The 24,444-nt window shown below is 38.8% G+C and overlaps 1 protein-coding gene across 3 annotated transcripts in view; it reads right to left on the reverse strand.

The window, feature by feature from the left end:
• CCSER1 (coiled-coil serine rich protein 1) overlaps positions 1-24,444 on the reverse strand; it is an 892,842-nt gene that overhangs the window by 602,840 nt on the left and 265,558 nt on the right. For all 3 annotated transcript variants that reach the window (XR_009555820.1, XM_060247055.1, XM_060247056.1), the window contains exon 5: positions 23,145-23,358. Coding sequence is in view for 2 of the 3 variants with exons in the window: in XM_060247055.1 (XP_060103038.1) it covers positions 23,145-23,358 (214 nt within the window). In the remaining variant the exon portion in view is untranslated. The remainder of the gene's footprint in view (positions 1-23,144; positions 23,359-24,444) is intronic.

Below are 24,444 nucleotides of genomic sequence, written 5' to 3' on the forward strand. Positions count from 1 at the left end.
GAGTCCTGTTCACCTGGAGAAAATGTCTGCTTTGGAAGGTGGATTCTATGGCAATATGCCCACTGAAGTCCCTCCCCCTCCAAATCCCACCCTCTTCAGGCTCCAGCTCCCCAAAATATGCAGGTATTTCCTAACCCAGAGCTAGCAACCCTACCCAGTGATCTTTGACCACAAGGAGCCCTCAACCTTGAAAGGATTTTGGAAGTCTAATGGATGAGAGGAAGGTGGGGAAGGAAGATCATATTGTACAGCATTCTTCTACTTGTGCAACCATAAGAGCTATGTCATAATGCTACAATGAGACTCACATATAAGCTGACAAACACATTCTCAGCTTCTAGCTTCCTAGTAAGTGGAGTGGAGCCAGGAGCAAGGGTGTGACAAGCACAATTGAAATCAAAAGGGAGTGCTAGCAATCACATTTAAAGGGACCACATGCCTTTTAAATGCCTTCCCTCCATTTGGAAATAATGAAGGATAGGAACACCTTTTGGGGGGGCTTATAGAATTGGACCCCCTGGTCCAATCTTTTTGAAACTTGAGGTCTGTTTTGAGGAGAGGCGCAGGATGCTATCCTGAAAATTTTGTGTTTCTGCCTAAAAAAACCCCCCAGCCTCTCCTGAACCCCAGGTACCAATGGATCAATTCTCCACTATACGCTATGGCAGGGGTGGCCAAACTGTGGCTCAGGTGGCTTTCAAAACCCCTACCACCCCGTTGGCCAGCTTGGATCATGCATTTAAAGTTGCTTTCTTTCCATGTCTCCCTCTCTCCTCCTTCCCCCACTTCCTTCCTTCCATCCTTCATTCCTTCCTTGCTTCCCACCCTCCCTCAAACATCTGATGTTCATGTCTTGTGGCTCTCAAACATCTGACATTTATTCTATGCAGCTCTTATGTTAAGCAAGTTTGGCCAACCCTGTCTTATGGGAATTGGTCTCCATAGAGTATAATAGAGTGCCCAGCAGACATTTCCCTCCCTTCCCTGGCTTTCTGATAACCCTGAAGCTGGGGGAGGGTCTCCAAAACAGGGGATTCCCCCTGCCTTCAACTGGGGATTGGCAATCCTACCCTATCCCCCCAACTTGAGTAGGAAAACACTGTTTGCTCATGGCATGGTTGCAGTGAACCACAGAAAACGGAAGCACTCCATCAGAAATCACAGCTGATCAATAATTAATGCAGAAGAGTTTAAAGACTAATATATAATTGAAACCAGAATCCCTTTTTGTTAGGACTAATGGACAGTTGGAAAGAAGCCATGGAACTTTATTTTATATATGACCATGGCAGCACACATATGCACAGAAAAGGAAGTGTCTGACAATACCTACAATAGAAAAGTTGGCGGACCTTGCAACACTGGCTAAACTCACTGCATTAATTAGTGAAAAGACAATTTGTTTATTACAGACTGGAAACCCCATGTAGACTTTTTGCAGAAAATTATAATGATTTGATTATTTGTGGTTTTGATGATTAAGTATTAGGATACAAAAAAGAGAGCTGTTTATTCTTCATCTATAGAGAGGTAAAACATATTTCTCAAATCAAACACATTTGTTTTGAGAAAAATCAGAAGTCTTTTTTCTATTTATGTATGTTGTTCTGGGCTTTTCCTCCTCTTTTTTCTTTTTTTTTTCTTTTATCAATCAAAACTAGAAATTCTAAAAAAAAAAAAATCACAGCATATCAGTTATCCTTTAACCCTTCTCCTAGGACTTTTCTGTGGACTTATGGTGCCATCCACTGAGTTATGCTATTTTAAGGCCATTGTTATCAAAGGGTTCAGAAAGATGTAACATTGCTTATGGTGGTGTTATATCACTAGAGGCCAATAATAACCATGCACAAAGGACCAAACACATTACTCTTTCACACAGGCTCACTACTCCAAAAGATTGGCCCTGTCCATATGGTTGTAGAATTTTAAATTGAAGAAGATGACTATTACATTTAAAATCACTATTGTCCCATAAGACTAACAAGAAGCCTAGGTTGTGAAGGGGTGGGGTGGGGGGAGAGTTACCACCAATGTTCCCTCTAAGCTGCAGAGGCTTGTGAGCAAAAATTCTACTTTGTGAGCTACTGGGATAAAAATTGTGAGCTATTGCATAAATTATTGTGCTCTTGGTTCATCCTTCCTGAGCTAAGACAAAAATGGGTGAGCTGGAGGCCAAATGGGTGAGCTGGAGGCCATTCACACTGAATGGCTTCATCAGATGTTCAAAACGTGGTCTTGCTGGGAGGAGCCAGCAATCTTGACTTGGAATGTTGAATGTATTGATTAATGAATATATGAAATACTGCAAGACCCTGTTTTGAACATCTGATGAAGCCATTCAGTGTGAAACGGCCGGCTCCAGCATGCGGACTCATGATCAACTCACCGAATTGGGGTTTAGCTCTTGCACCGCTGACAATCTCTGAAAAATGGCATTATGACTGCCTCATAGAGTGGAAATGATTGTGGTGGAATTTGACATATCTTGGACTGATGATTCGAGTTCTCCCAGTTTGCCAGGTTTTTGCTGAGTCCATTTGATGTCATAGGAATTCACGTGTGAATTGATGTTATCAGCTTTGTGCTAAATGTATTAAGACTTTTTGAATTATACACTTTAATAGTTTGAATACGTTGCCAGTAATTTACAACTGTGAGAGGAGGCAGCTGAGAGGTGATATGATTACCATCTTCAAGTACCTGAAGGGCTGTCATATAGAAGATGGTGCAGAATTGTTTTCTGTGGCCCCAGAAGGTAGGACCAGAATCCACGGATTGAAATGAAATCAAAAGAGTTTCCGGCTCAACAGTAGGAAGAAGTTCCTGACAGTTAGAGTGGTTCCTTTGTGGAACAGGCTTCTTCAGGAGGTGGTGGGCTCTCCTTCCTTGGAGCTTTTTGGAGGCTAATAGCCATCTGAAAGCAATGTAAATCCTGTGAATTTAGGGGGAGGTATTTGTGAATTTCTTGCATTGAGCAGGGGGTTGGACTAGATGACCCTGGACGTCCCTTCCAACTCTATGATTCTATGATTTTATACATGAAACTGAGCACAGAGCCAGAGAATATGGACTCAGTAAGGCATCATGGACAGTTTATCTAAATGGACAAGCAAATAAAATAAAACCACAAACCAACCACTCATCTGCTCAATTCTACTGTAAGACATTCTCACACACTTTAAAAATGCTGAAGAACAAGCTTCACTATTTTAGTTAAGAATGAAGACCATTTCTCTACCACAAAATAAACACAAAGCCAACGAAACAGAGTGGCCTTGATGGTAAAGTCTGCCCCAGGTTGTACTTTCTAATGATCAAAACCTTACCCTATGAATCTAAGAAGAAGACCATAGATTTATACCCCGCCCTTCTCTCTGAATCAGAGTCTCATAGCGGCTTACAATTTCCTTTATCACAGACACCCTGTGAGGTAGGGGGGGCTGAGAGAGCTCTCACAGAGGCTGCCCTTTCCAGGACAACTCCTATAAGAGCTGTGGCTGAACCAAAGCCATTTCAACAGCTGCAAATGGAGGAGTAGGGAATCAAACCCGGTTCTCCCAGATAAGAGTCCCCACACTTAACCACTACACCAAACTGGCTTAGATGTATCAAAGGGACACTTAGATGTATCAAAGTGTTGCACTCTGTTCATGCAGCTATCTGCAATAGCTTTATGAAGCACATGCCCCTAGTCACAAAGAAAATGTGTAGGCTCAAGGCGACACCTGATTGGTGTCATATTTGAAGGAAACTGCTATTTATGAAAATGCAGACTCACAGTCAACAGTGTGATTAAAATGTTCAAAACCAACCAATGACTGCTAATCACTATTAACAAAAGAAATGGTGGTAAACAGAAGTGTGTTGCACAAAATTATGGAAAGCATCAGCATCAAGGTTACAAGAAGAAGAGAGAGAAGGTGGAAAAAGGACCTCCAAAAATGAAGGAGCAGAACAGAGAACTGAAGTAGGAGACAATACATGAATGGATGCCAGATTTTGGATCTGTGAATACTAAGATGGGTTTGAGCAATGTTATTTCTTTCCTTTTTTTAAGGAGGGGAGGAGTGGAGACAGAAAGAATGTGGTTAAAGTAAATGACAATCCTGGATCAAGGATAACTTCATCCATATTTTTTAAGAGCAGACATTAATGGAGCTGCTGTCTAAAATGATATCTGGATTGGCAATGGCACCTTGAAGGCAAGAGAAAAGGGGCATAAAATTGCCATAAATTCAGGTTTAGCAGCATTAACCTCTGAACATTTCTCAAATTTAAGCATGAGAAAGTTGGTGCTATATTATAGCATATGACAATCATTGCTGCAGTTTTCAGCACAGGCAATTTGATGGGTGGGGGCGGGGAGACAACAACTTCGTGTTTGGGGAAAAGGAAATTCTGTTCTCAATGGCAGAGAAATAGTCTTAACTTGGGAAGCCTCTCTGCAAATAAACAGAAGGGAGGACCAAGTTTGTGGACATAATCTCAGAGGTTCCAGGCAAAAAACAAAATAGCTGCAAAAGTCAAAGTATGCTTTCACATGGCGACTGTTTGCAAGTGGATTCTGCTATTCTTACACAGTGAAAATCCGGTTGCAAAGTGTGTTGTTTAGTGTGTATGAATGCACCCAAAGACGTTTCCTTCCCTCTCTTTCTGCAATTGATTTTAGGATATTCCCTTGCTTCCTCAAGAAAGGTCCCAGGAACAGTTCCAACTGTAAGCAGAAAGTTGGGTGGCATGGAAACAAATAACATATTCCTCGTTAAAAATTTCCTTGGGATAGGGTTTTTTTTTTTTATCATGTTAAGCATGTGCTTAATCAACATACTAAAAGTCTGAAAATACTGTATTAGATCAGGTTGGCCACAGAGACTGCTATAACTGCTTAATTTTGTTCTCCACCTTCAGGGTGAAACTTGGGCTGTCCTGTTTAAGGCACACTCTAATCTGGATTGTACAACTGGTTCTGTAGCTAAATGGAGGATAATTCATCCTTCAAGGGGGTCCAAGATTCTAAAATGAACACCTCTTCCCATTCTAATCTAACCATGAGTATGTTCCATAAAATGCAAGTATACAAGTAGCCCTTTTAAGATGTCAAAAAACAACCAACAAATCAGCATTCTCTCTCCAACAGTGGTCAGCCAAAGATTCATACAAAATTCTGCAGAAGGGCATAATGACAACATAGGCCCCCTAGTTCTGTATCACCAGTATCTTAAGTTCAGAGGCTTACTACATCTAGGAATATCACCACATTTTGTGACACTACCCCTATCTCAAACGGTTTCCTCCCTCTTTTTATTTCTGTGCCACTTTGCTTCTTTGTGTCCTGCTCTCCCCACTAATATTAATTAAGTTTTCAATTTTATCTTTGTGTTATTTGGACACAAATATGGCACACAAGGTACGGCTGAAAGTGCTGTCAAGTCATAGCTGACTTAAGGCAACCCTGTAGGATGTTCGAGGCAAATGATGAACCGAGGAGGACTGCTGTTGCCTGCCTCTGCAGCAGCTGTGGAATTCCTTGGTGGTCTCCCATCCAAATACTGACCAGGGTTGACCTTCTGTAGCTTCTGAAATCTAACTAGAATGGGCTAGCTTGGGCAACCCAGGTCAGGGCATGCAAGGTATAAATGGCATTAAAATGTTGTAAACATGATGTCAACAAGGCAAAATCACAAACGTCATCAGCAAATTTTGGGGGAAATGAGGCAGCTGACCATGATAACATTTTAAATGTGTGTGTGTGGGAGGTCCATTTCAGTAGCAGAGTATCAACTTTTAACAGAGTATCTCCTTTTAAATAGAGAAGTTCAGTCCATGGCATCTCTATTTAAAAGGATGAGGCAATTGGTGGGGGCAGGGCTTTTTTTTTGAGCAGGAACATAGTTCCGGCTGGCTTGGCCAGGGCTCCTGCTCAAAAGAAGGTCTCAGGCAGAGGGAAGGTAGTATCATAATGCCCCTGTATAAATCGATGGTGCTGCCTTATTTGGAGTACTGTGTACAATTCTGGTCACTGCACTGCAAAAAAGATATTTTAGCTTTGGAAAAAGTGCAGAAAAGGGCAACTAGAACAATTAAAGGGTTGGAACACTTTCCCTATGAAGAAAGGTTAAAACGCTTGGGGCTCTTTAGCTTGGAGAAACATCGACTGTGGGGTGACATGATAGAGGTTTACAAGATTATGCATGGAATAGAGAAGACAGAGAAAGTATTTTTCTCCCTTTTCACAATATGAGAACTCATGGGCACTCAATGAAATTGCTGAGCAGTCGGGTTAGAATGGATAAAAGGAAGTACTTCTTCACCCAAAGGGTGATTAACACATGAAATTCACTGCCGCAGGAGGTGGCAGCAGCTACAAGCATAGCCAGCTTCAAGAGGGGATTAGATAAAACATATGGAGCAGAGGTCCATCAGTGGCTATTAGCCACAGTGTACTGTTGGAACTCTCTGTCTGGGGCAAGTGATGCTCTGTATTCTTGGTGCTTGGGAGGGGCAACAGGGTGAGGGCTTCTGGTGTCCTGGCCCCACTAATGGACCTCCTGATGACACCTGGGTTTTTTTGCCACTGTGTGACACAGAGTGTTGGACTGGATGGGCCATTGGCCTGATCCAACATGGCTTCTCTTATGTTCTTATATTTCATGGCCAAGCATGAGCGTGAACCAGACCCCTTGATCATAGTTTGAAACTGTGGCCGTTACACAGCATTGTATCTTAACTCTACCATTGTATCTCTTAACTCTGTTGACTGAAAGAGGAGCTGCCAAAGATATTCTGAACTTTTTTTGCATTCTCTTTCTTTAATTAAACTTTCAAAAATGATATACAACAAGTGCAGTCAAATATTCACAAAATCTTAACCCTTTAAATCCCCCTCCTCCCAGACAAAAACCTATAATAACACATCTATACCATTATCCTAGGATCAGATTCAGACAGGCAAAGTTCAAGAGGTAGATACAAGAAGACAATATGATCACACAATAAAAAGCTGCAAAATAAACTTCCTACATATACAAACTGACGAGTTCAAAAGAGCTCAGCTTATAAAATGCACGGAATGCACAGGGTGAATTAACTTCCCAGAAAAGGAAGGTGAAGGGGAAAGGGAGAAAACAAACATTTTCATGTTCCATCAGTTGTACCCACCTTCCAATCCAGAAGCCCACTTTCCCCCATTTCTAAGGACTTGTTCCTTGAAATTTCTCTATAGTGGCAGAAGAAATGATGGCCCTTTGCTAAGGTTTTCTGATTAATGCTTTTAAAATTCTATGTTGAGGAATAATGTTCATGAGAATGTCTTCACATAGAGAGAGAGACAGACAGACAATGTGAATGTCTTGAAAACACAACTGTTAGATTTCCATACTATATCTTAGGTAGAAGTAGTCTTCAAGCAGAAAAGTAAAATCCTATATTTGTTTAACAACTGTCCAAGCATGAAGAGTTCCACCTGCTGGCCATCTATTATACTGCAGACAACCCATTAAGGCAGTTGTTTCTACACAGCTCTCATAAAAAATACACTGTACAACAAGCAAATTGAGATTTCCAGATTAAACTGGAAGCTTGAAGTCAGAATGCTTTATAAACATTATGTTAGTTAACTAATTCCAGAACACAATCAGGGCACATATAGCTGATAACTGCACAGAATCAAGTACCACAGCTATGTGAGTTTATTTACATGTACAGAAAAGTATTTCCTCTAAATTTATAACTGAGGACACCACACATGACTGCCAGCAAAATTAAGAGCCATATATACCAATAAAAATGGTAGTAGGTTTAATTGGTAGCATTTCATTCACATAAATGCAGGTGGGTAGCTGTGTTTTTCTGAAACAGCAAAACAAAGTTCAATTCCAGTGGTACCTTTAAGACCAAAGAGGTTTTATTCAAAGTATAAGCTTTTTTGTGCACACACGCTTCTTCAGATACATTAAAATGGAAGCTACCAGTCCATACATATACGCAGAGGGTGAACAGCAAATTAGCATAACCATAATAAATGGTGTTTAGCAGATGCAAGGGCCAAACCATTCCATTTTAGTCCTTGCATCGGTTAAACACCATTTATTATGCTTATGCTAATTTGCTGCTCACCCTCTATCTATATGTATGGACTGGTAATTCCATGTCAATGTATCTGAAGAAGTGAGCATGCACAAAAAAGTTTATATCTTGAATAAAACATTCTTGGTCTTAAAGGTGCCACTGAAATTAAACTTAGTTCCATTTCATTGAGGATGAACTTTTGCTATCAAAGTGGACAAGAGAAAAATATATACAACACAACCCCACACAGTTTGATTGTGTACATTCTCTGGATATGGTGCTTTTCTTAGAGATGTGCTTTTATAGTCCTTTCATGGAATTTTAATAGAATTCATAGAATCGACTGAACTGCTCACACTATATGCTTTCTCCTGCTTATATCAACAACACATTTACATGTAATTGAGGGCTCGGAAACTTTGCCTCGTCACCATGGAATTTTTGCCCTACTAGTATGACTAATTTTATCTTTAAAAAAAAAAAAACATTTGCACTTGTCAGAAAGCACTACTCTCTTTCGAAGACCTGTACTTTCAAAAGGAATGTGGATACATTTAGAAATAATTATTTGAAACACAAACTGAAATGTAATCATATTTGGCTGAAATCAGAAAGCCTAATTTAATAGCAGATAATGTGTAAATCCTTTTCTTACAAGAACAGAGAGCAGTTTGTCACAAAACAGCATCACCATTTGCATTATAATAGACTCTCTTATAGTCCCAGAGTATAATTGTTTAGATCATTTTGATACAGCCACCACCAAACAACATTTTGAAGTTGCTTCGGAGCAGCTGCCAAAATCTATGTTGGCCCACAAAGGCCTCTAACAATATATATGCGCACGCATTAAGAAGGAATGTATGTAACGTTTAGGACCACTGGCAAGCTGAAGTCATTTCTAAAATTACTAATTGCTAATTTATGTGGATCTGACAAATTGGACTTTGTGTACCCTCATCACAGAGCAAAAACTTGACATTTTGCATGGCTGTCTTTGCCAATAGTATAGATTGAGGATGGCCAAATTGGAGCCGAGGGACTAAATCTGGCCTCACAAGCAGAGCGCGAACACTGCCAAATTTTAATCAATGAATGGTAGAAAGATCTGCCTACAGGAGATAGACATATTTTTACTCTTCAGTGTTAAATCTCAGTCTGCATGTAATGTTGGTTTGATTTTTAAGCCACTACTTCTCCAGAGACCTCAGAGCATATATGATCCCCTCCCCCTCTCTTTTTGGCCTCATAACAACCTTGTAAAGTAGATTAGGCAAAGAGAAAATGTCACTGGTCCAAGGTCACCCAAAATTTCATCCCTATCTTACATATGTTCGGCACATTTTTTTTTTTTGTAAATCAATTTTTTATTATTTTTGCAATATACTGAAAAGTATGCTTCTAACATAACCCAAATATAATCCGCCAATATATTACAAATTTTCCTCCCCGCCCCTCACCTCTAATTCATGACCTCTGCCGGTATTTGAAATATATAAAACATTCTAAAGGTAAAATTCATAGTTATAGAATCTTCACTAAAAATTACCATTATTTTAACTCAAAGATGGTTGTTATACTTTATCCTCTACTTAAATCTTAATTATCTAACTTGCATATTAAATCACATATTAATAATCACAATTCTTCTCTTTTCTTTAGAAGTTCAGTTATTGTTGTCAAAAAGCACTAAATGTCTCTTCGCTTTCCATTGTTTCTTCACATAGTTTTGAAACTTCTCCCAGTCTTCTTTGAATTTCTCCAAATTACAGTCTTATAAGATTCTAGTAAGTTTGTCCATTTCACTCCAGTTTAATACTTTTAAGACCCAGTCCCATTTTTCTGGTATTTTGTCTTGCTTCCACATTTTCGCATACAATGTTCTTGCAGCTGAAAAAAAATACCACAACAATGTCCTGTCTCGCTTTGGAAAGCTTTCCATTTGTAATTCCACCAGAAAAACATCCGGTGCTCTCTTAATATTATATCCCAAGATTTTCGAAATCTCTTGTTGAATCTTAAGCCAAAACTGTTTCGCCCTTTCGCAAGTCCATCACATATGGTAGAAAGAACCTTCATGTTTTTTACATTTCCAACACCTATCTGAAGCTTGATTGTTCATTTTTGCTAATTTTTAGGTGTCATATACCACCTATACAGCATTTTAAAACAGTTCTCTTTTATATTATAGCACGTCGATATTCTCATAGAGTTCTTCCATAGGTGTTTCCACATCTCCATTTGTATTTCCTTGTTAAAGTTTATTGTCCATTTAATCATTTGAGGTTTCACCACTTCCTCTTCTGTAGACCATTTCAATAGCAGCTTATAAATCCTTGAAATCAGTTTTTCATTTTCACCCAACAGCATTTTTTTTCCATTTCTGTTTGTTCTTGCCTTATACCTGTATTCCTAATAGCTTTCTCTACCAAGTTTTTAATCTGTTGCAGTTGAAACCAATTAAACTTATCTTGCAACTCTTCGGCCGATTTCAATTCAACTTTGCCTCCAACTTAGCAGTTGTTTATATGATATACCTTTCTCTTCCTGTGTACTTGAAGACAACTTTATAACTTCTGTTGGCACAATCCAAAGTGGTTTTCTCTCATCACCATATTTACTGTATTTTTTCCAAGTATTCAACAAGTTCCTCCTTATATAATGGTGTGAGAAAAATCCATCCATCTTCTCCTTCCCATAATACATATAAGCATGCCAACCAAAAATATTTCCATGACCTTCTAGTACCAATAATTTTCTATTAAGTAAAGTTATTCATTCCTTAATCCATACCAAACAAACTGCATCATGATATAACCTTAAATCAGGTAGTTGGAAGCCACCTCTTTTTTGCATCTGTCAGAATTTTCATTAATTAATTCTTGGTTTTTTGCCCACCCATACAAATTCTGAGATCTTTCTTTGCCAAAGATTAAATTGTTTCTTATCTTTCACTATTGGAATAGTTTGAGAAAAACCCCATAATTCTTGGTAGAACATTCATTTTAACTGCAGATATCCTCCCCAGCATAGATAGATTCAATTTGTTCCACTTTGACATATCCTCTTCAATTTTATGCCAAAGCTTTTCATAGTTGTTCTTGTATAAATCAATATTTCTCATCGTAATCTCCACACCTAAATATTTTACTTTTGTAATAACTTCACATCCAGCAACCTTTTGTAGCTCTTTCTGTTTGCTAAGTGACAGATTCTTGCTGAGGATTTTCGATTTTTCTTTATTAATATAACAACCAGCCAGCTCTCCGTATTCTTTGATTTCCTTTAACAACAAGGGTGTCATTTGTAATGGATGTTCGTTGATAAACATCACATCATCCGCAAAGGCCCTGTATTTGTAGGAAAAACCTTTCAACTTCAATCCCTCTATTTCTTTATCTTCATCAATTTGAGTTAACAAGACCTCTAGAGTCAATGGAGATAGAGGGCAACATTGTCTTGTACCTTTGCTAACTATCATTTGTTCCATCAAATCAGCATTCACACAGAGTTTAGCTTGTTGATCTGTATATATTGCCTTGCTCATCCTTATAAAATCATCTCTTAATTTCGATTTTTCCATCACAGCAAACATAAAATCCCAATTAAGATTATCAAATGCTTTTTCTGCATCAGCAAAAAATAAGGCCACCTCTTTTTCTGGATGCTTATTATAGTATTCTACAATGTCTATTACTGTTATGATATTGCCCCTTATTTGCCTTCTGGGGAGAAAACCTGCTTGTTCTTCTTTAATAGAAATGTTAAAATGCTGTTTGAGTCATTCCGCTAAAATTCTAGCAAATATTTTATAGTCATTATTCAGTAATGAAATCGGTCTATAATTTTTAACATTCGTGACATCTCTTTCCTCTTTCGGTATTAATGAGATAACTGCTTATTTCCAAGTATTTGGTACTTTTCCATCTTGCCTAATACAATTGATCAATTTTTGAAGTTTAGGTACTAATACATCTGCCAAAATTTTATAAAATTTTGCTGAAAAACTGTCAGGACCCGGAGCTTTTCCTAATTTCATTGAACAAATTGCTGCTTCTATTTCTGCTTTTTCAATTGGTTCATTAAAATTTTTTTCCATAATATCTTTAAGGGGTTTCACTTCTATTCTTTGCAGATAAGCTTCTATTTTCTCTTTATTTATTTTTTGACCTTTATATAACTTAGCATAAAATTTATAAAACTCCCTTTTAATTCTGGCTTGGTCCACAATTTCTTTGCCTTCCGAAAAAATTCTATTTATGAATTTTTTTCTCCCTTTTCTTCTTTAAGTGTCATGCCAAATATTTTCCCGGCTTGTTTGCCCCTTCGAATGATTTTTGCTGTAGCTTTTTTAAATTCCTCTTTGCTCAGTAAATGTCTCAGTTGGTTCTGCAGAATTGTAATTTCCCGCATTATTATTTTTTCCCCAGGGTTTTTTTAGTTCATTTTCTTTTTTACCTATTTTTGTTTGTAAGTCCATCAATTGCTTTTCTTTGGCTCTTTTGTCTTTATTGTTCAATGTAATTAGTATTCCTCTCATAACAGCTTTGTATGCATCCAATATGGTCTGAATTTTAACATCTTGATTTTCATTCACTTGGAAAAAAGCTTCGGTTTCTTTTTCAAGAGTTTTCACTATTTCAACTTCTTGAAGTAAATCCTCATTTAGTCTCCATCTTCTCACCTTTTTCCTTTCCTTCGCTAACCACAATAATGGATTGTGGTCCGCACCTATTTTTGGAAGAATTTCTATCTTATTGGTAATAAGTCCCAAATCCTTCGTGGACCATACCATATCTATTCTTGAGGAGTTGTGCCTTGCTGAAAAAAAGTATAGTCACATACATTAGGGTTGAACTTTCTCCATATATCTTCCAAATTTTCTTGCTTTATTAGCTCAAAGAATGACTTTGGCAGCTTGCCATCCTTATTCTTTTCACTTCCCGATCTGTCCAAAGAGTTCTTTATAGTTCTGTTAAAACCTCCCATTAACATTACTTGATCATAAGTCACTTGGTCTAATTGTTGCATAATATCTTTTTAAAAAGCATCTTTCGCCCCATTAGGGGCATAAACTCCCAATAGCAATGTCTTTTTCTCATTCATGAACACTTCCACCGCAACATATCTAACTTCCTTGTCTTTAAAAATCAATTTTGGCTCCAATTCTTTTTTAAAATAAAAAAAACCACTCCCTTTTCTTTTTCTTTAGCCAATGAAAAAAATTCTTCTCCAAGAGATTTGCTCCATAAAAATTTGTAATCCAATTGTTTAATATGTAGTTCTTGCAGACAGACAATAATGCATTTCTGTTTTATAACCCAATGGAAAATTGCTTTCCTTTTTTATGGTGAATTAAGTCCATTTACATTCCAAGAAATTAATTTGTAATCCATAATGGTTCTTCAATTATTCTGTATCCCCAAACTCTTTATTGTCCACAAAAAATTCATCCATGCCTTGAGTATCTACAATTGTCTTTCTCAGTCTTTTATACTCAAAGCTAAGACCTTCAGGTAAGATCCATCTGTATCTTATTCCCTTCTCTTAACTTGTCTGTCCGTTTCCTGAATTGTTTTCTATCACTGATAACCTTCCTCGGCAGCTCCTTCATTATCCGTACTCTGCTTTCCTCCACAACCATTGGACTATCAAATTGCTTACTTAAGATCCTTCCCACCATATCTCTTGTAGTAAATTTTACTACCACATCCCTCGGAAGCTTGCACTTTCTAGCAAATTCTGAGTTGACCCTGTATACATAATCACACATACGTCCCATCTCCTCAGGGTCTTCTCCCATGAATTCAGCCATTATTGTAGCAATGTACTTCTTTAGCTCCTCTTGGTCTTTTTCAGGCACTCCCCTTAGACGAATCATATTCTCCATCAACTTACAGTCTTGTAGTATTGCTTTATCCTGCATCTTCTTGATAGTAGCATCTTGATCTTTTATTTTAATGTCTATTTCCTCAGCCTTTTTAGCTGTTGCTTGAGACTCTTTTCTGAGATCATCAATCTCTTTTTTAAATCTCTTTCTTGACTTCCTCAGTACTGAAATGTATTTCTTTAGTTAATTTCTTCTCACTTCCAGTTATTAAATCCTTCATTGCCTTCATCAATCTTACCTCCATAGCTTCTAGTTGATCTTGAACCTGTTTAGCCATTTTACCTTCTCCTAACGAGGCAGCTCTTAGTCATGTTACTCTTGGTCCCAACTTCTGATCAGACAGTACTGTCCCCCCCATTACATGTAATGGGTACTTAAGTTGGTCACAGAACCAAATTCTGATAGTTGCATTCAATAGATTAGAACATGCCCTTTCCAGCAAGCCCAAAACCGCCGTCCTCTGAGCTTCCTAGCTCCGGATATTAATTTTTAAAGTTCTGATGTTTCTCTATGGTTCTGGCTTTAGAAAAGACCCGGAAGCTTGAAGATTCCTCTTTTCTCAGCACTTCCTTACTGTCTCATGAAGTCTCATTCTCAATGATAGAAGATCTCACGGTGTTTGGAAAGAGCGTCACTTCCTGTTTTGTAGTCAGAGTCTGCAGATATATTATGGCTGGGGTTTTTTCCCCTAAGCCACAGGAATTTTAAACAGCCCTGTTTTTCTGCACTTTTCTGCTTATTCTTAGCTCCAAAAATTCCACTTTCACCCCCTTCCACTTCTCCTTGATTTTATACTTTAGTAGATAGTTCTAGATCTTAAAACTTTTCTTTTCACAGTCTTATTTTAGTCCCAAAGTGAAAGATAAGGATCCTTTACCTTTGCATAGTCTATCCTTGTTTTATCATTCACTTTTTTCTTCAAATGTTATTATAGTCCATAGAAAGCTGGAACCTTGATGAGTTTATGTCAATTTAATGACTCTGAAGATTCTTTGTAGACGATGGAATGCAATTCATTATCGGGGATTCTTCAAAGCCGAAAAGAAACCTCTGCTGGGATCTCTTGTCAGCCAAAGTAAGTCCCCTCAAAATAACCAAGCATGTCTTAGACAGATTCCTTTACTGGAAAACGTAGGCAGCAGGCGTTGGAATGCCTTTTATGCCCAAAACAAAGATTTCGGTCTGCTCCTCTTATGAGAAACAGGTCAGCTCATCATCCTCCAACTTCGGAAGTCGATATGTTCGGTACATTTAACCAGGGGTCATTTTGTAGAAAAAGAGATGACAGAGCTCATTAGCAGAACTCATTTGCATAGCTCATTTGCATATGCCACACACCCCTGACGTCACCCGAAGGTGCACTAAATTATATCAGCTCAGCATCTACCTTAAAATGCTTCTTGAATTATAATTGTCACAATAAAGCCTTACTGTCATCATACTCTTTAAATTACTTTCTCCTATGTGGCCACAGTGGCGTGATGATTTACATCTGTCTGATTTATATGTATAAGTTATTTCCTCTTTTTTGTGTGTGGGGGGGATATTAGGTGGTTTGCCAAATCTTAGAGTTCAGCAAAATTCTCACAGGGAGTCTGAACAATGGAGTCCAGAAAGCAAGTTTTTTTTTTGGGGGGGGGGAGGGGTTAAGAAAGAAAGAGCACAATAAAATTTGGAGGTTCTGGAGCTCCACTCCTATGAGCTCCTGCCCAAAATGAGGTCTGCATTTAACCCAAGGGAACTGCTCATACAACTAGATTATATTTTTATTTGTTTGTTTGTTTATTTAGCTTGTTTGACTGCCCAGGATCCACAGGATGAGGGAAGCTCATAATTTATTATTGCATTGGTTTTTTTACCTTGTGAGACACCTTGAGCACCAGCAGAGGTGGCATATAAATTTTTACATATGCAAACCGCAGTTGTTTCATAGACTGTGAGAGCTACAGCAATGAAAGCTGCTTGGATCAGCATTGTTTTGATAAATTGGGGCGGGTGGGACCCCTGGTACAAACCCATTCAGCAAGCGTTTGCATTCAGCCGAACAGATCAACCGACTGTCACAACAGAACAAAGTAAGTTCCACAGCTGAACACCTTTGACACAAAATCCACAACATCCCTTTTCAACATATGTTGCATACAGTGTTCCCTCTAAGCTGAGTTAGTATGTGCTAGCTCACAATTTTTTAGCCTCCAGTTCACACAATTTTGTCTCAACTCAGGAAAAATGGCCCCAGAGCAAACTAATGTATGCAGTGGCTCACAACTTTAATGCCAGTAGCTCACAAAGTAGACGTTTTGCTCACAAGACTCCACAGCTTAGAGGGATTCTCTCAACGATATCCAAACCCTCAAATTATGTGGCCTGAAGGGTCATTGTGCACTGCCGTTATCACTGTTTCAGATTTTAGCTCAGGTGCAATATGCCATCTACTTGGTGAGGAGGGCCTCTTCCACGCAAAACCCCTAAGCAGTCCTCACTGTGTGGTTTGGGAAGATAAAGTGGGTCTAACATTAAACAAATAGCAATTCCATGCATAGACTAATGGAAGACAACTATTTCATTCTTCCTAGGAAAGGGGGAGTGGAAACCAGTCAAGCATGCCTAGATATACCCAGCAGCGACTACTGCCTGCAGCTTGACAAGAGAAATTAGTACTAATATTGGAACATGATTCAATAGAGAGTATCAGAAAGTTTAATTGACAGTGCCAAATTTGATATATTTCGAGTGACACAACACTCTCAGGTGATGTTAGAAACAAGGGCTGATGTCCTCCCCTCTTCAGTGAGAAGTGTCCTTACATGCCCAGGCATGTGTTTGGCTTTTTGTGAGACTTCTGAACCGAAGCAGAACATAATTTTTGAAGTCTCAAGCAAGATTCCTTCACATGCCTGAGCCATTCAATTTTTTAAAAATGCTTTGGGTTATGCACTTATAGTAATCCCTTAATAGGTCTTAGTAATCATCTCTGTTTCCAGCCAGCTTGCCATTGAAAGGTATATCTTCTAGAGGTGAAGAAACAACAAGCTTTCTGTGCTGCATTTAATATTGAAAGTTTATTTATTTATTTTTATTTATACTTTCAATTTATGGATTTGCCAATTCCTGAGTTCACAGGGCTTTGGACAATGAACAACAATAAAATAAGATACAGTATTCATAACAGTATTAAAAGTATAGTATAAATTAAGCTTTAAAATACTCATTATATTCATAAAATAATCTCCAGATAGAGCATAAAATTTATTCTGAAGTGGTTCCGAACTCTGTTGCCTTGCGGGCAGGGGAAAGAAGGCATGGCAGAAAAGACAGAAGAGAGAAATGGTGGGTGCCAGCCAGATAAAACCCATTGCTGTCCTCAATCAAAAGCCTGGTGTGACATTTGCTCCACAGGCGCATTTTGACATAGGGCTCCTTCCAATTCTCCATGTGGCATTGTAATCCTTAAAAGACAGCATCACAAAACTGCGCAGGGAACTAGAGGGAGCCCCACATCAAAATACATCTGCAGAGCAACTGGTGGGAAATCGATCACTTGCACCAGGAGAAACAGAAGTCTGTGGGTGGGGCAGTACTAGTGAGAAATTGGTCACAGTCTACAACACATGATTAAATGTTGCATCAGAATAAGGGCAAATAATACTTGAACAGCATCATATTACTAATGGTGTCAAACTTATTTTTAAATTGGAGTATCTTAATTATCTTCAAAGATTACCCTACAGAAACAAGCCATTTTTGTTTTCACAACTGTACACAATCACGGCATCAGATTAAAACTGGTGGTACACCATCAATGCCAAGTTGTGTCAGTAAAAATGCAGCTCCAGTTTGTACCTATGAACATGTAGGAGGAGTAGCCAGTATGTGTGTGTGTGTGTGTGTGTGTGAATCTTACACCAGTAAGATTCCCCTAATATCCCTGGTATATAGTTGTGTATGTGGTGCTTCCAACATAGAGAAGATAACCACTGTGAAATTTTAGATGTAAATAGAAGCAATAATTAGTGCCTTTTAAACACATCCCAGGGTGTTGAAAAAGTAATGCCAATAAAGAACCAAATGTGTATTCAAGAGCCACACAAGGAGATTAAGAGAAATCAGACTAATATTTTTGTAAGACAAAGGTAACAGATGTTGACGTATTGAAACCTCTTATCGTCAGCAGACCATTATTTATATGTATTAGACAGAATCACAGAGTTTCCCCTCCGCTGTAAAAGTAATGCTGCCATTCGAAAGCATGAGAGAAAAACTGATCTTCTCAGAAGAAAGAATTCCAGACTATCAGTGATTCATGGGTAGATATTTAGCTTTAGCTATCTCTGTCCTGTTCAGGAGAGATAAGAGAACCGGTAATCATCTAGCTGTATCACTGGCTAGTTGCTTTGTGCTGTTCCAGAGTCTGCTGAAGTAATGGCAGCAACGCTTGAGCATATCTTTGTTTCCATGTCAGTTATCTTTCGGCAGATTTGAAATAAGAAGTGCTGGAGGGAAAATGAGAAGCGGGAATCTTGTCTTTCAGACGTGGATGCTGGATGAGAGTGTTTTCACTTGACAGCCTGTCAGGAATGGAAAAGGAAAGCAGGTGGGGGAGGGTTGGTAGATAAAAGCTTTCAAATAGTGAAACTAAAACAAGAGATTAGTTTTGTACTCTCTGTTCTCATTCATACTTTGCTAATTGATGTTCATGCTCAGAGAATTAACAAGTGGCACATGGCACTAATGGGTGCCCCATTTTGTGAGGGCTAGATAGCCCATGCATAAGGACTATGCTATTGACTTCACTTAGATTATACGCAGGCCAAAACAGCTTGTTAGAACATGATTTTAAAAGTGAACAACTTATAAAATATATGAAAATATATAAACCATTAATTGCCATGGGTTGAGCTAGAAAGAAGCTAAAATTAAGATGGTGGTGGAAGTCAATGCATGAAAGCCTCAGAAACTTTTCTCCTATAATACCATGGAAAGCCCATTTACCCCTTTCTAAATCCATGCATTGACAGCAGCATTTAACCACTGGGTGAGATGTGAGTTATCGGCTATCTTCATTTCCTACATACTTGAGGCACAGTTCAGATTGTCACACATATGAAGCACCCCTCCTACAGTTTCTGGTCATGAAAACATCACATTGGGGAAATCCTTATCCATATGCATCACAGTCCAGAGTGCCACCACACATGCAGAAAGTGACAAGAATCCTCAGTTCACAACTGACTGTTACACAGGCTACAGGGTACTATCAACCCCAGGCCCAGCCTGTGAACTACCGGCATGTAGTCAGCCATTAGCTACTAGAGAAGAGACTATCTGAAGAGAATGACTCTCATGTATTTCAGTTTCCTAATGGCAAAGTCCAGTACCAATACGGTCGACACTCAATTCCAAATAAGATGGATCAAATCAGTCAAAGAAGCCACAGCCTCCAGTTTTCAAGCCTTTCTCCAAAGGCTTATACTGATACCATGTTTGGGAGGGCACTGATTCATATGGTCACCACAAATCAGAGGCAAGTTGACAGTGACAGAAGCAAACCTCACACAATTCATGTATTGGGAAAAAATCTGTTTTGGACCTTTTAGTCTTCAGTTCTTGCACCAGTTTGTTTATTTTAATATCATCCTCTAAAATGAGCCCAATGATATTATGTCTTTAATGCCTGCATCAAGAACAAAAGGGCAAGAAAACCAAATTATTAATAAGTGTTCATTTCTGTGTCAGAAGAGGCGAGTCCAAAAGTGGACATCACTTCTTTACGTTCCTGTATATGTAGTTAGTGTTGCTTTAAATATTAGAAAATTATGTTTGACAACTTGACATTTTAATTCCTTCAATCCAATTAAGTTGTTAGGAGATTCAATTACTGTGTAACATGGGTCAGGAACTCCTCTGTCTGCTGCGCTCTCTTTCTTATCCCCCTTCTACTTTCTGTATTCTTTTATTAACAAGAGTTGGAAAACTCATTAGGAGCCTTGTTATCATTAACATTACTAAACTGTCTTCCCTATTATCAGTAATGTTTTTATCTCCACCATCGTTAAGTACCATATTACTCAGCTCACAGGATTACAGAAAAGAAGCATTTTCCATTATTTCATTTATTGCTTGCTAATTATTTGTAAACTTAGGTGCAAGCAAACTGATCAGGGTTAGAAGACAGAATGGTGTTGTTAAGAAGGATCAGGTGGGATTGGAATTACTAGCTTGAGGCAACATAGCAAAAGAAGACAATGGATAACTAGGAACCTGGCTCATTTTCACTGTTCATTTGGCCAAAAAAAAAAAAAACACCCTGAAAATTCATAATGGGTAATTGAAATAATGGCAGCATAACCCTCACTGGGCTAGTATTATCAGTGGTGATCTTGTCAGTGAAGCACATAGGTAGCCAAACAAGAGACCCAATTATTCTTCCTACAAACAGTTGTCAAGGGATCTGGAACTAGAATTAAGGTTTGAGGCACAATGAAGTAGATGAGGTGTGTGTTGACTAGGAAAAAACAGAAGGCCAAGAAAAGTGCAGCTTTCTCTCTTGTAGCCCTGTCTCTAGAACATGAATTACTCCTGTGGTTCCCCTGCCAGTGTTATCATAGACTGGAATACAAAATGAATGAATATCCCCCTTTCACCTACACATAGCCAGTAATTCTTCTAATCACTCAGGCCATAATAAACCATCTGGTCTTGCACCCACAAGCTAAGTTTCTTTAGGTTCCACCCATAAAGAAGTACTACCTATCAGCAAATGGGCCCTCTTTTGCTTGCTTTCAGTCCCAGCACTAAAGTGGTAGGGGGGAGAGAGAGAGAGAGAGCACACAGATCCAAAGTATTGGTCAAGAGGTTGCTATTAAGAGGCTCATTCTATGGTTAGTGATCACTTGCCCAGAGAGCACTTTCTCACTGATAAAGCCCTTTAAACTAACTAATAATCAAGAATCTTTTCAAATGCCCTAACTTGTATAGCCCAGACACGCCCAATCTTGTCAGATCTTGAAAGCTAAGCAAGGCCAACTGTGACAAGTACTTGGATGAGAGACCTTCAAGAAATACCAGGGCTGGGATGCAGAGGCAGCAACAGCAAGCCATCTCTCTGAATGTCCAAGCCCCACTAGGAGTCTCCAGGATTCAACCATGACTTTCAGACACACAAGTACAAACACACACATAAATATACCCCCAAAGATACAGACACACATAAAAATACCACCAAAGAATAGCTTAAAATGCTTTGTTTCCTACAATATACCTGTCAGAATGGTGAGTGGCATGAACCATCACTGAAATTTAAATTCTGTTTCAGGACCTTAACTTCTATAAAGATTGCTTCCTGTATCAACACACTTACACACATGGCCTTTACAGTCATCATTCCTAACTGTTCTCTCTGAAAAGAGAATGCCAAGATGTTGGATCACTTGTCAACAAATCTTTTGACTGTGTAAATGGTTGTCAGGAAGCTGTCAAAAAGGAAAGAATAGACTGCAAAGGATACATTTCTAAGCTACCATGAAGTAAGGAGTTAAAGATTTAACTTATCCCAATGCTAAATCCAATGCCTTTTAATTTTTATTTAAATTCACATGCACTTGAAATGAGTGTCAAAGCGGCATGAAATGAAGGAATTGCCCATTTCTAGCATGGATTCATTGATTTTTTTTTTTTTAAATGAGACCGCTTAAAATGAGAACTTGTTGAATCAATCAGCAATGCTACACTAGTTAATTACAAACTTGGTTAGCTGAAGGAACATGGGAGAGCTGAATAAATTTACAACTGCCTCTTAATTTGCCAGCAATTTGGAATATATGTTCAGCTGATAGGGGATGGCATCATATGTCAATCCCAAAAGAGTTCTTTATATTGAGAATATTGGAACCTTCTCACTGTTTCCAGGTTTGGCCAGGCTGTTTCTCAAGGAGAATTTGGAGGCTTCATCATTCTTTTTCCTTCTAGTTTCTAGATCATGTAAGATCATGAGTAAGTAATGTGTGCAGAAAGTTTTAATGTTTTCTTTTATAGTCTTCAGAAATGTATTATTTATTTATTTAGTTCAATTTATTGGCTGCCCTTCCCTAAAAATAGGCCTCAGGGCACCTTATGGTATGTAAATGGACAATAAATAAAAGTTAAAACTATTGTAAAATAACTCAGCATTAGCAAGTGCAAATGATACCCCACCATAATGCTATAATTTCCTAGGAAATTCCTGTAACATTCTCTTTTGCCACAATCCCCATGCAACTAAGATGCCCACACACAAATATTGCTGGTGGTTCTGCTTTGATTTTGAAGTGCAATATCATTGCTGAAGTTGACGCAAGTTACACACTTGACATTGAATGCACTTCATGTCATAGTGATAGATCAAGATGTTGAGAATCTTCGTAAGAATTTACTGAGACATGATTTATGATACACAAATACAATACATAAAGCAAGCTTTGCTCATGCACACATTCTCATCTCTAATGACTGCAACATCAAATGACAACTGTCACGTGTCAAAGAACCCAGTTATCAAATGACAACTGTCACGTTTCAAAGAACCCAGTTACAGTCAGAGGTTCCTTGTCATATGATGCCTATGGAAGCAGCGGTGACGCAACCATCCAGAGGGTCTTCTAGGCTGTCAAACCTATTTGCAGCTTCTGATGGTATGCTTAAGCAATCCTACATCAATGCTGGAGGAAAATCCATCTGGCTGCACAATTAACTGATCAGATGACTGCTTTGGTATGGAGCAACCAGAAAAGCACACAAATATTCCACAAGCCCAGGAACTATTTTTTTTTTCAATCGAGATCACCAACCTTCAGTAAGCTTTATTTACCATTTCATCTCTTCCACAGTTCTAGCACTTTTATTTCCATTTCATTTTCCTGTCAGTTTTCCATCTTGCTTTCACCCTCGCAGGCACCCAAGCGTGCTTCATTTCCCTCTCTTTCCTTCATCAGTCAAAAAAGTATGCAAATCATCAGAAGGAACCATGATTTATATTTCACAATTAAGGATCTATCAGTAATAAAATCCTTAGCGGCACTTATATGGAAAATAATTATTGCAAAAAGAAATGCTGTAAAAGCAAGACAACTCTTTGACATAATGATATTGGTATTTTCCAGAATGGTCATGAAATAATATTAATCTTTAGGGCCATTGAAGCGCCTACCTCTTGAAGAACTCGCTTCATTTTCAGCAGCAGCGTTTTCACAGCTGTGCAGTCCTGCATCATCAGCCGGAACGGCAGAGATTCCATCCCGCCGCCACCTTCTTCCATTGTCGCAAAAGGCCACTCCATAGATGGGCTGCTGGCCAGCTGACTGACACGAGGACACCGGGGTTCCCCTCGATCAACATCTTTCGACAGCTTGAGAGAGAGATTCCTGACAAAATAATATTTTAAAGGATATTAATGCTAATAATTTGAACATATAAAACAAAATATCATACATCATACCAGGGTCAGCATCAGCATAATCTGAGGTGGGGCAGCTGCCAGGGCCCAAGAGCTTCTGGCAGAGTCCTCTGTCACAGACCGCCCCACCCGCTTCTTCACCTCCCCTGTCACATGTTTATGTGCCTTCTCTCTGCACATCAGCTTGCAAGCACTCCACCATCTAGGCTCCTTGATGAACACAACAGCTGCACACAACAGCCAGTGCTGTTGTTGACCATGAATGTGATGCAGGCAGCTGTGACTGCTTGTGAGAAGGGGAAGAATTCACAGTGAGAAAGGGGTATATACAGGTGGGGTGAATGGAAAAGGTGCCATGAAGAGGGTTTGGTGGTGGGCAGAAAGGGGCCCCTGGGCACTATCTCTCTAAGACTTCCCAAAACCTGGAACCACCATTGCATCATACTATTACATGGATTCCTCTATTTAAATAAACCAACTGGAGAGGAGATGTCCCTTCATTATACAGTAAAGATCTGAGGTTCATTCCATGTCATCTCCATTTTAAAGGATCAGGGAGTTGGTGTTGTGAATGAAATTGACCTAAAACTCTAAGGACCTGCTCTCAGTCAGAGCAGACAATTCTGGCCATGATGGTCTGCCTCAGTATAAGGTAGCTTTATTTGTTGGACATAATATGGTACATCTAAACATCAGTGCAACAGAGAACAAAATAATGGGCACATGACTCTGTATGACTCTGGGAAGCATCTCCAATCATTACAACAGTTGGTCCTCTCTGTTTCCACCTGTGAAAATATATATACCAACAGTGTCCACTTACTGGCTTTTCCCACTCTTGTTTCACAATACAGCTAGAAGAACAGGTATCTTTAGAAGTGAGCACTTTTAAAATGTAAAAAACTACTAGTAGAACTTTCACAACTTTCCTCCTGCCACCATAAAAATTAGAATGTCGGGGTTTTTTCATGGATGGATGAACCTTGCGGGGGGACTGTGTGCATGCCAAATATGTGAGTGTTTTGGTAAAGCAGTAGTGTGCACCTGGGACAAA

This window comes from Heteronotia binoei, chromosome 9 (genome assembly GCF_032191835.1).
Source record: "Heteronotia binoei isolate CCM8104 ecotype False Entrance Well chromosome 9, APGP_CSIRO_Hbin_v1, whole genome shotgun sequence".
Lineage (NCBI taxonomy): Eukaryota > Metazoa > Chordata > Lepidosauria > Squamata > Gekkonidae > Heteronotia > Heteronotia binoei.